A 12640-nucleotide genomic window follows, 5' to 3' on the forward strand; every position below is an offset into this window, starting at 1 on the left:
TAGCAATGTTCTGTATTGAACGTTCTAAATTTGGCCCCTTTAGTGTTTGGCCGGAAGAACTGCCACTCAGAAGACGCTGGCTGGGTTGACTGGCTGCTTTGTGCAGTCCCGCCCAGCGTTTCAAGGTCTTTTGCATGTGGAAGCTGATTGGACTTCACTCCATTCCACACCTCAAACTCCCCCCCCCCCGCAAGGCAGTTGGAAGTTTCAGTTGCATAACATACCTCATAGGGGAGAGGATAATGATGTCAGCTGCCCTTTCCCTAGGCAGAGGCTGTGGGGGAGGGGGTTGTAAAACTTAAGACAGACAGGCAGATAAAGGTTGGCTGATGGTTGCCAGGAAAGGACATAGGGTTGCCAACTCCAGGTTGGAAACTTCCAGGATATTTTAGGGATGAAGCCTGCTGAGGGTGGGGTCTGAGGAGGAGGAGGAAGAGGGGGACCTCAGACAGATACAATGCCATACTGCCCACACTCCAGACAAGCTGTTGCCAGTCTCCAGGTGACAGCTGGAGAGATCTTAAAGCTCTGGTGCTAATTCAAATTGTTGCGAGTAGTGTTCTGGAAAATCTTTAGGAATTGTTTGGTGCATTTACGATGGGGATCCTGGGGAACTATTGTTGCCAATCTTGGCCCAGCAGCCATCAAACCATTCTCTTCAACCCCCTGCTGTGCAGCCTTGAAAACCCTATGGTCCCAGGGTCACCATGAGTTTGTTGCAACTTGATGACACACAATTATAATAATTAACAGTCTTTCACTCTCCTGCTTGAGTGCTATAATGGAAACCCCCCACGATCCTGAAGTTCACAGATGCTCAGTAGAATGGCAAAGGAGAAGGGGGGGGGAGGTAGGCAATGCAGCATCACTTCCTGCACAAACCAGGAAGTGATGTCAGCACGTTGGCACAATTCTCTGGGATTCCACCAAACTCTATAGTGGTTTCAGTGTTCTGGCAACACCTATTTTGCATGTGGTCAGCCTCTACAACTCACAATAAATTTTTCTAATGGATTATTATTTGATAATTTTTCTTCTAATGACAGTTAAATACTTCTGGCCTATCTACCCAGGTAGTGGAATGAGATGGTAGATTGGACTGTACTATTGCTACACATGGGGGGGATGAGTCATATTAATAATGCTCCCCCATGTCAGAATTCTCTGCAAATAAAAATTAGCACATTGTGGATAAATGTTCTATTCTAGCATTTTGTATGTTGTGCAGTTTTCCTGTTAGAGGGAATTATTACTCTAGTCTAGACATACTTTGAGAAAGTTTGCAATGGTACAAGCAATCCTAGCACCTCTGTACTTTGTTGCATCACCATATCATTCTGCTGCTGCTTGCATAGAAAAGACCTTAAGTGCTTAAGTAGCAATATGATTATTTTGAGACTGGTGATATGTTGTTGCTAATGAATACCATGCAGCCTAATACTCGCTATCAAACACACTGTTCATAAAAAGCCTGTGGCTGTGGTGAAATTGTAACTCAGTCCCACAAGTATTTGCTTAAAAATTACAACTTTGCAAGTAAATGTTTAATTTGCACTTTGTTGATGCTCAGAGGTTTACCTAAAAGCACCATCACAAGTAGGCAAAATGTTTCAGATCAAGTTTTGCCAGTTAATCTTTAGTCTGTCAGATTGTGGGCAATGGCCTTTCATATGCTAGGAATGGCAGTTTAACACTACAAGAATTTTCTCCTGTGGTCTCAGGACGTATGAGTAAGGGACACATAGAGGTCTCCTAAAGGAAGCCTAGCAATTCTGCATCTGGCAAGATGGGAGGGGTCTGAAGCTGCTTCAAGGGGGAACATGTTTTTCTGAGTAACTGGAAGGTAGAGGATGAAAACTTGATTTTGCAATGGGAAAACTTTAGGAAGAAGAGACTTTTAATTGCCAGAAATGGCTGGGAAAGAAGCTGAGATGTGATTTGCCTGGGAAACAAGTGGATTCATAAGAAATTTTGCAATTTTCAGATTATTCTTCCTGCCTCTGAACATTAGGAAAGTTTTAGACATAGGAAAAGAGGAGTCTGTTTATTGCTTATTTTCCTTCCCCCCCCCGATTATTATACAATTTTAGCTCACGTACATGCCTTTCCTTTTTGTAATCAATGACTGCAAATATGAACATTTAAATTTTTCCTTTTCTAAAAGTGGTGTGTTATCATGGCTTGTCTGCACCCACTTAAAAGCCTATTTTGGCCCATGCTTACCAAGGAACAAAGAAAAGGTTGGCAGATGCCTGCCAGGATCTGAATTACACTAATTAGCAAGGCTTCCCCTGTGTCCGGAATAATTTGGTGTAGGTGGCCAGAAAAAGCCTGTTTTTCTTCCGCTGAAAAAAATCCCTTAAGACTTTCTGTTTCCAGAACACCAAACGGGCATATCTTTTTTAAAAGGTCTCATGGTGGGAGTGTTAAAGGAATCTTACTTCTGCGGGGGGTGATGGAATGAAGTCGGAGAAGTGAGCTTCTTGTTTTTAGGGTCTAGTAGTTTGGGACCCTGAGTCAGCCGCTTAAGTGTAGCTGTAGCACTACATGTAGCCATGTAGCTGTAGCACTACAAAAGCTATGACTTTCAACCCAGGCTTCCAAAAACAGTTTACAGCATAAAAATAAGCAATAAAAAAAATAAACACCCCCACACACAATTTAACAACAGATTTGAACCAGCACAAGCAGTAACATAGAAGCCTGACAAGATTTAAAACCCTCAGCTATAAAACCAGTATAATATTATAAATACTTACAATAAATATAAGAGAAACCCCAGGCAAAATTCAATGATTGTTCGCTCAAGGAGTATTTAACCACTGCCAGAGGATATAGTGATGGTTACTAAATTAGACAGATTCATGGATGGTAGCATAGAGTTTTTACCGAAATGCTAGAGCGGCCCCCACATAACGTGCCCGGCATGACAGGGCTCTTTTGGTGGCCAGGCCCCCCAGCGGCCAGCTGGTTGGTGGAAAATTGGGGGGCCAGAAAGCGGGGGAATCCCTGCCCCCACCAGAGGGTTGGCAACCCTATCACATACAGAGGCAGTAATACCTCTGGATTCCCATTCTAGATGGGCAATATCAGGAGATGCCTTGACCACTATGTGCTGTTTGTTGGCCCTCCAGGGCAAGTGGTTGTGGCCACTGTGTGAAACATGTTTCTGGACCAGAGGAACACTGGTCTGATGAATAAGGACTCTTCCTATGCTTTAATGTCAGTCAAAACATGTTCAGGGTGGCTTATAGCTACATTTGATGACTGACCATCTCTGAAGACTGGAAGTCAAGAGTTATAGTAAACAGCTGCAGAAAATTTGCACGCACAGTGAAAGCAAAGAGAAAAGCTTAGCTGAGATAAAAGAGATAGTAAAACTGTGTAGAAAATTGCACAAAATAGCAGAATCACCAGACACAGGGGCTGGCTTGGAATTGCATTCATCACATTCAGCCCAAATGTACCTTTTCCTCCTAACAGCTGAGCTGGGGCTGGGGGGTGGGATGGGTCTGCATATTTACAGCAAAAGCTGGTTATGCACAGTACTGGTTGGCTAAGGATTACATCATTACATCCAATCAGTGGAGAACTATATTAAAAAAAAAACAACGGTGGGCACTTGACAGGTGAACCAGTGCTTTGATGTGTTAAGTACTTCTGTTCACTGTACATACACAGTGCACTACACAGTTTAATTACTCTTTGAGTGGAGATTGAATTTTGTCTGGTTTTTACCTTGGTTTTCTTCTAGATCTTTATAATACTGTACTGGTTTTATTGTTGAGGATTGTAAATCTTGTTAGGCTGCTTGCTGCTTCAGTTCTGTTGTTAAATTGTACAGTGGCTGTGATTGGACAGAAATTGGTGGCTCTGATTGGACAGAACTTGCAAAGATAGAAGAAAGGCAAAAATAAAGAGCCTGCTGTATTTAGTCTTTTTAACATGTTGCCTGTTCTCTGCTTTTGAAAATAGTAGACTGCTTTGATTGGTTTTCATTTTTTATATCTTTGCAGAAAGAAGAACTAGGCAGGATGTTGTTAGCAATCTCTGACCTAGCAGAGCAGTGCTACATGTGGCATTACGGCCCTTTGAAAGAAATGCCATTGCTTTCCAAGCTGGACATGATCCAAGTAAATACAAATACTGGTGCTGAGATTTTCTTGAAATCAGAATTGTCCAAGATGAATTTCAACTTTTTACCATGATTATTGCAAGAACCTTGGGTGGCAACCAGTGGGTGTTTTGGGGGATGGGAGCATTAAAATTCTCTTCTGCCACAAACCTGGAAGTGAAATCAGCATGTTGGCATGATGCTCTAGGATTCCACCCATAGACTCTAGGCTTCCACCCATAGTTTTACCATAGAGTTTGGGTGGAATCCTAGAACATTGTACTAATGTGTTGCTGTCACTTCCAGGTTTGCACTGGAAGTGACATCATGGCATTGTTGCACCATCAATTTCCCCACCATTTCCCACTGTATCTAATTTTGAGGTGTTGGCCCTTATGTAGATAGAAGTCCAAAGAACAGTTCAGGTATGAAGGATGGAGAGGGCTCTGCATATCTGGAGGAACCTCCAAGTAGGCAGAAAAATATAACTTTTCCCCTTTATCCCAAACAGAAGAAACTCCTTGAAAAGAGGGTTCCAGCAGTATGTTGCAAAGGCAACAGAAATAACTTCAGAACTTTCCTAGACTTCAGGTTCCATTTTGGAGTGCCTTAGCAGGCCTACATTATGTGTAGTCTATTGTGGCTTGGGTCCTTGCCTCACACTACAGTGCCCTCGAACAAGGATCAGACAGGACACCCCGTGTTTGGCTGACAGCACTTAACATAAGAAGATAAGAGACGCCAATGTTGGATCAGGCCAAAGGCCCATCCAGTCCAACACTCTGTATCACACAGTGGCCAGAAATACCAGTGCCATCAGGAGGTCCACCAGTGGGGCGAGGACATTAGAAGCCATCCCACTGTTGCCCCCCCCCAAGCACCAAGAAGACAGAGCATCACTTGCCCCAGAGCCCCTATCTATACCTTGTGGCTAATAGCCACTGATGGACCTCTGCTCCATATGCTTATCTAATTCCCTTTTGAAGCCGTCCATGCTTGTAGCCGCCGCCACTTCCTGTGGCAGTGAATTCCAAGTGTTAATCACTCTTTGGGTGAAGAAGTACTTCCTTTTATCCGTTCTAACCCGACCACTCAGCAATTTCATGGAGTGCCCACGAGTTCTTGTATTGTGAGAAAGGGAGAAAAGTACCTCTTTCTCTACCTGCTCTTTCCCAGGCATAATCTTATAAACCTCAGTCATGTCACCCCTCAGTCGTCGTTTCTCCAAGCTAAAGAGCCCTAAGCGCTTTAACCTTTCCTCATAGGGAAAGTGTTCCAACCCTTTTATCATTCGAGTTGCCCTTTTCTGCCCTTTTCCAAAGCTATAATATCCTTTTTAAGGTGTGGTGACCAGAACTGCACACAGTATTCCAAATGAGGTTGCACCATTGATTTATATAGCGGCATTATGATATTGGCTGATCTGTTTTCAATACCCTTCCTAATAATACCCAGCATAGCATTGGCCTTTTTTATTGCAGTCACACACTGTCTCGACATTTTCAGTGAATTATCTACTACAACTCCAACATCTCTCTCTTGATCAGTCTCTGCCAGTTCAGACCCCATCAACGTGTATTTATAGTTAGGATTTTTGGCTCCAATGTGCATCACCTTACACTTGGCCACATTGAACCCCATTTGCCATGTTGACGCCCACTTGCCCATCCTTGACAGATCCCTTTGGAGTGCCTCACAATCCTCACTGGTTTTCACCACCCTGAACAACTTCGTATCATCCGCAAATTTAGCCCCTTCACTGCTTACTCCCAACTCCAAATCATTAATGAACAAGTTAAAAAGCAGTGGACCAAGTACCCTGCAGTACCCCACTGCTTACCACCCTCCACTTAGAGAATTGCCCGTTTATACTCACTCTCTGTTTTCTATTAATTAGCCAGTTGTTGATCCATAAAAGGACTTGTCCTTATATCCCATGATTTTTGAGCTTACTTAGGAGCCTTGTGGACTGGTCATGCAGTACAACAGGACTCAGAAACCTCATCCTCCACCCAAGTTGCTATGGCAACTCAAAATGGCACCCAAAGTCAGGACAACTTCATGAGACTTCAAAGGTCACTATGGGTTGCCATAGCAATCTGGCTGGAGGCTGAGGCAGTATATCTCTACCAGATGCTGGAATCAAAGGGTTGGATCCAGGGCAAAATTCCCACTTGCGCCAGAGCTCTTGAGCAAGCAGAAACACAAGAAAAAGATGACGATAACCTCTTGCCCTAAGTCAGACTCATTGTATCCCCTCTTGTGCTTCTGCAAGATCTTGTGCAACCAATTTCTGGGCACTATAATACTCCCTCCCACTTCACAGTGCAGCCTGCAGCCCATGCGGCTACATGTCTATGCAGGACCCTGAGGCTCCAAGAAACAGGTTTCCTGGGATCAGATGGGACTGCTGTGGGAAGGGGAACATGAAAAAAGATCCACAACTATCAATTCCTTCTGCTGGTAGATGGCAGGATACAACCAAAAGAGCAATCTCTACCAAATCGTTTTTGTTAGTTTCCCACAATCATCTGGTTGACTACTGGCAGAGACAGACTGCCGGTCAGATGTAATTTCCACTGTGACCTTGCAAGGCAATTTTTGGGTTCTTTGCTTCCAGCACTAGGCATTTTAGAAACTAATTATAACATAGTCAGTCTCGGCAATATTAAGAAATGTTTCTCTTTCTATGACTAGGAGTTCATTTTGGAAAAACAGGAGATCAGACAGCAAACAATGCAAACGGATGAACATGAAACATCATCCTGTAGTCTTAAGGAACGGCCTCACAAAAGCAAAAAACAGATTCAGGACAAGTGATGATAGAAGGTTCTGCAAGGTGGGATGGCTTAAGACACGTGCCTTGGAAAATGCCATCTATTTTGAAGTGCAATGCTGCATAGAAATTTGCAATATTTTTACCTTCTTGTATGGGCAGCTTAACACAGATGGATCTCAATACACTGCCAAACCTGTCGTTGGATTTTGCTACTTTTGTGCTAATTTCCTTTGCACAAGCATCTCTCCCCTTATATAAAGCCGTAGTGGGGTCCAACGTTCCAATGCACACCTACAGTGTTTGGGCGCAAGAACTGTCAGTCAGAAGATGCTGGCTGGGTTGTTTATAGGACATATTAAGCTTCCTGGGAACCCCCCCCGCCCATCCTTCAGGTGCTATTTGCAAGCTGCCCTGGTCTCTCATGCTTTTGGATGGGCTATAATGATGAAAATATTTGTATGGGGGGTTTACCTGCTGTTACTGCTGATACATTTCTGTTGTAGATTTAGCTTTTTACTGCAGATACATTTCTGTTGTTGATTTAGCCTTTTATTTTGCATTGTATTCTGTGTTACTTTGATTTTGTATGCAAGACACTTTGAAAACTGCTGGTGAAAAAGTGGGGTCTACAAAAGGTAGATTTTGTGTTTACATCTTTATAATAAAACCATGATGGTTTTCTGAAACAGAACACAGCTACTGTGTATCCACTGTTCTGACATTTACAGTGGTATTTATTCTTATTACTATATTCCTTTTTTAAAAGTTCAGGGCAGTATATTTAAGTATTAAAATATAATAAAGCCTATGCATGATTTCTATTGAGCTAATCAAAACTAAGAGAGAAAGAGTTGTACGTAGTCACCTGTTTGAAGACCCATCTCTCGTGGAAATCACTCAGGTGTTATCTTAGATCTTCCCAGGGCTTCCTCTTGAGTGTCTCATCTCTGAAGTTCTCTTAAAATCTACCATGGTTCAAAGACATTCCTTCTCAGCTGCAGCACCTCTTCTTTAGAACAGTCTCCTGGGTGTGAGCTATCGCTTAGTGGCAGAGCATCTGTTTTGGATGCTGAAGGCCCCAGCCCCCCCAGTGTCCAGTTAAAATGATCACGTGAAATATCTCCAACAGAGACCCTGAAAAGCTGCTTCCTGTCAGAGTAGACAATACTGACTTGACAGATTAAGTGACCTGATCCAGTATTGGCTAGTGGTACCTTGCATATTAAGTAGGTGATTTGCACATGAAGGCCACACCCCTGTTAAGGTAAAGGTAAAGGTTCCCTTGCTCGAAAGCCAGTCGAATCCGACTCTAGGGTTGCGGTGCTCATCTCCGGGATCCGTTGGCAACCCTAAGACTGAATAGGTGAATTAACCTGATTTAGTATTAAGAAATTCTTTGTTTTGTTCGAACGCTGTTACCTTCCCACCGAAGTGGTACCTATTTATCTACTTGCAATTTCTTGCTTTCGAACTGCTAGGTTGGCAGGAGACACCCCTGTTACATCATTGGAAATGCCATGGGTGGACCACACCCCCTGCCATGTCACTGGCTGTGTATCACCAGAATTGACATGTGTAAGCCACATTCACACATAACCGTTCCACTTTACCTGAAGTGACGTGAGTAGTTCAACCCCCCCCCCCACCTACCTCACTGGAAATGATGGGTATACTTCACATGTTAAGTAAAACCCCACCCCACCATGCCGTCACCAGTTGTTCTGCGACTAGTTCTGCCTCTTTTGATATCACCAGATGTCGTGCCCTCGTGTGTCACCAGATATCCTTTCTCCAATGCTACTCACTGCATCATTGTTGAACTTCTGACTGGAATGTAGGACAACTGCACCTTCTGTGCGTGGAATGGTGGGATTCTAGTATTAATAAATCCACTATTAATAAACCAGTACTAACAAACTAGGCCCTGGAGAACTGACTGTGAGTCCCACTATCAAAAGGGGTGACAAGGCAGGGTTGCCAGTCCTTCATGATTTGGGGTTGGAGCCTGGGGAGGGGTGAGGTTGGGGAAGGGCTCAGCAGAGATGTGATGCCCAAGAGTCCATCTTCTGATGCTGTCCATTTTCTCCAGGGGAATTGATCCCTGTAATCAGGGATCCGTTGGCAACCCTAAGACTGAATAGGTGAATTAACCTGATTTAGTATTAAGAAATTCTTTGTTTTGTTCAAGGCCTTCACCAGCTCTGCTGTGATTTTATTTGGTATCCTAGAGCTATACTTCGATATATAACCCCTGGCATTTAAACTGCAGGGATTATCCTTCATTCCCTGTTTTCTTTGTTTGAGGTCTCATTTAATGGTTACATCAATATGCTTGTGTGTCTTCCAACAATGATTGTGAAATGAAGTGTCAGTGGGTTTGTTGCATAAACTTTATTTATATATTCACCCTTTTTTCTGCTGTTGTAAAATAAATGATGTAACCTTAATTGCTTTGCTTCTCAAAATTAACTCTTTTACAAAGGCAATATCTGTGCCTCTGGGGCTATTAAAGTACATGAGTCATTCCCAAAATATTGTTTTCGCCAATTTTTAACTTTTGACCAACAGTGATAACTTTATTTAGTTATGCATGGTTACCAATAAAAGAATCGCCTTCCCCTATTTTGCTGTGCTGGTTGCAGTAGAGACTATCTAACTGCTGTTTTCATCTACAAGATACGCACTTCATTTGGTGTAGGAGGCAATTTTCACTGAGAGCCAGTTTGGTGTAGCAGTTAGAAGCATGGACTCTAATCTGGGAGAACCGGGTTTGATTACCCACTCCTCCACATGCAGCCAGCTGGTGTGACCTTGGGTCAGTCACAAGTTCTTATTGTTTTCGCCAATTTTTAACTTTTGAACAACAGTGATAACTTTATTTAGTTATGTATGGTTACTAAAAAAAAAAAAAAACTCCTTTCCCTATTTTGCTCTGCTGGTTGCAGTAGAGACTATCTAACTGCTGTTTTCATCTACAAGATACGCACATCATTTGGTGTAGGGGGCAATTTTCACTGAGAGCCAGTTTGTTGTAGCAGTTAGAAGCATGGACTCTAATCTGGGAGAACCGGGTTTGATTACCCACTCCTCCACATGCAGCCAGCTGGTGTGACCTTGGGTCAGTCACAAGTTCTTTCAGAGCTGTTCTCTCGTGAACAGTTCTCAAAAGAGCTCTCTGAGCCCCACTTACCTCACAGGCAGTGTTCCCTCTAAACTGAGTTAGTGTGAGCTAGCTCACAGTTTTTTTAGCCTCCAGCTCACACATTTTTGTCTTAGCACAGGAAGGTTGGCTCCAGAGCAAACTAATTTATGCAGCAGCCAAATCGCTTGCTCACAACTTTAATGCCAGTAGCTCACAAAGTAGAATTTTTGCTTTAGTGGAAAAGAGCAAGAATCCAGTCGCACCTTAAAAGACTAACGAGATTTATGGTAGGGTATGAACTTTCATGAGTCACTGCTCACTTCTTCAGATACTTCAGACGTTTTAGTGGAAGAAGAAGCACACTCCATGGTAGAGACTAATGGAGCTCATTCATAGGATTCAAGACGATATTTTTATTTTGTCATGTGGGTAGAAGAGATGGGAGAGGGGGACAACTGCAGAAAAGGAATCTGATAATATGCATGGACAAAATGCTTGCAATGGAATTTAGAACCATTTTGTGAGTTAGATAAAAAATGAATTACCCACACGCACCCCAGTGTTTGAGGATGCCGCTTGTAACTCGGAATCAAATTACAATTTGAGCACAGGATTCATCCATTGCTGCTGCCATGTAGTTGGGTTCCATGTTGGATTAGAAATACTTGAAACAGGAAAACTGTAGGGAGTAACTTGAATGATGTAATCACTACCGTGGTATAGGATCTGATTATACAAAAAGAACAAACACCCATGAAAGATCCAGGCGGTACACCTAATTAGGTACATCTAATTCACCCTCTACTTATATGAATGAACTGTTATGTTACATTTCAGTGTATCTGAGGAAGTGTGCGTGCACACAAAAGTTCATGCCTTGAATAAAACTTGGTTGGTTTTAAAGGTGCCATTGAAATTAAACTTTGTTCAACCTAGAAAGGTAATGTAAGAACTAGACCAAGTATATACATAGTGTGGAAGTATGATCCATTCTCATTTAGAACGCAAACTCTCATCCTTTCTTCCATGCATCAGATTCTGAAAAATGTCTGATTTGAAACATTATGAATTAGAAATCGCTCTGCTAATGGAAAAATCAATACTGCCTCCGTGCTGGGAATGAAAGGCAGTCTGTCCCAGATATTCGAGGTCAGGGCCCCAACATCACTGAGAAATACCACAGCAAGAAATCTGATTACTCTGCTCATATCAATGGCCTTTTGTACACCCCAAGGTGGCATGCTTAATAAATCCCACTTATTTATATTGCAGGAAGTGAATAAATGGTAAGCTTCATTAATAGCAGTAAAGTGCCTGGGATGGGCATCCAGTAATGCCTTGATCTGGTCCGGTGCGCTGCAAGAATGAATGAGGTCTCTACAGGAAAGACGTTCAAAAGCATCCCTACCTGGGAATGCAGAAGGAGGAGGGATTTCTGAGCCCCTGGGAAGCTGCAATACCATGTACCTGGTCAGCTGCATTTGGCTTGTCTGGCCCCAAGTAGGGAAGTCTGGTTGATTCCAGAGCCCTGTCTTTAGGAAGGGGCACAGAACCTTCTAACCAAGGAAATAAGGGGGTATGTAAACATTTTAAGTAGATTCATTCAATAAATAAAGGCATGGTGGCATTTTGTTTCCTTTCCATTCTTCCATAAAGAATGGTGGCCGAGAAAAGCATCATCTGTCTTGGTGACTATTAATAATTACAATAAATAGTGACAGTCTGGGTTTCTTCCTTCTGGCAGGAGTGAATGGATGCCTCTGTACCAGTGCTGAAAATAGAGCACAGGCAACTGCCTTTGGAAGGACATTTTCACAGTGGCCTCCTAGGCAGGAGTGCACTGTTCTGAGCCCGTTGACTCCAATGGACTTGGAAAGGTTTACCTCTGTTTAAGATTGCATTCTGGCTCCAAATACTGAAAGAAACCTCAGAATAACTTGACTGTCTGCCCTGGCCTGGATAGCCCAGGCAAGCCCAATCTCATCAGATATTGGCCCTGGCTAGTATTTGGATGGGAGATCCCCAAGGAGTACCAGGGTCATGACACAGAGCCAGGCGATGGCGAGTCACCTCTGAACATCCCTTGCCTTCAGACCCCACTAGGGGCAGGCCCATAGCCACAGTGGGGCATTTGGGGACAGAGCCCCACCATCCACGAGCCCTGCCCCACCATCTGATGATGCCAAACATCTCCACCCCAGTGCGCCTAGCCCTGGCAGCAGCAGCAAGACTGGGGAAAGGGAAGCTGCTCTGCAGCTTCTGGTCAGTTTCATTCTGGGCTGATCAGCTGTTAGGGTTAAGCATAATAAGTTCCCCACAAGAAAATAAATTTGCCCCACAAAAGGAAAAATCCTGGCTACGGCCCTGACTAGGGGTTGCCAGAAGTCAGCTTGACTTGATGGCAAAAAAAGAGAATAACTTGACTGTCTGTCTGAGTCATGTATTATTAAAGTATTAGGCGGAATCGCTAATCTTTGCTTCTTTCACATGGTAGAGCCACCTTGAGATTTGACATCTACAAGCCTCTGCCAATTATCCATTAAAGGATTACAGTGTTGTAAAGAGTAGGTAGTGCATAGAATCACAACAGAGGCCTGATAAATTC

At 43.2% G+C, this 12640-nt stretch overlaps 1 protein-coding gene across 1 annotated transcript in view; it reads left to right on the forward strand.

Annotated features, from left to right (window-relative positions):
- Window positions 1–6934, forward strand: part of LOC107114087 (coiled-coil domain-containing protein 42 homolog) — a 41225-nt gene extending 34291 nt beyond the window's left edge. The window contains exons 9-10 of the mRNA XM_015415515.1: window positions 4017–4133; window positions 6812–6934. Coding sequence (XP_015271001.1) covers window positions 4017–4133; window positions 6812–6934 — 240 coding nt within the window. The remainder of the gene's footprint in view (window positions 1–4016; window positions 4134–6811) is intronic.
- The last annotated feature ends 5706 nt before the right edge of the window (window positions 6935–12640 follow it).

Source organism: Gekko japonicus, unplaced genomic scaffold (assembly GCF_001447785.1).
Source record: "Gekko japonicus isolate JY-2015 unplaced genomic scaffold, Gekko_japonicus_V1.1 scaffold1684, whole genome shotgun sequence".
NCBI classification, from domain to species: Eukaryota; Metazoa; Chordata; class Lepidosauria; order Squamata; family Gekkonidae; genus Gekko; species Gekko japonicus.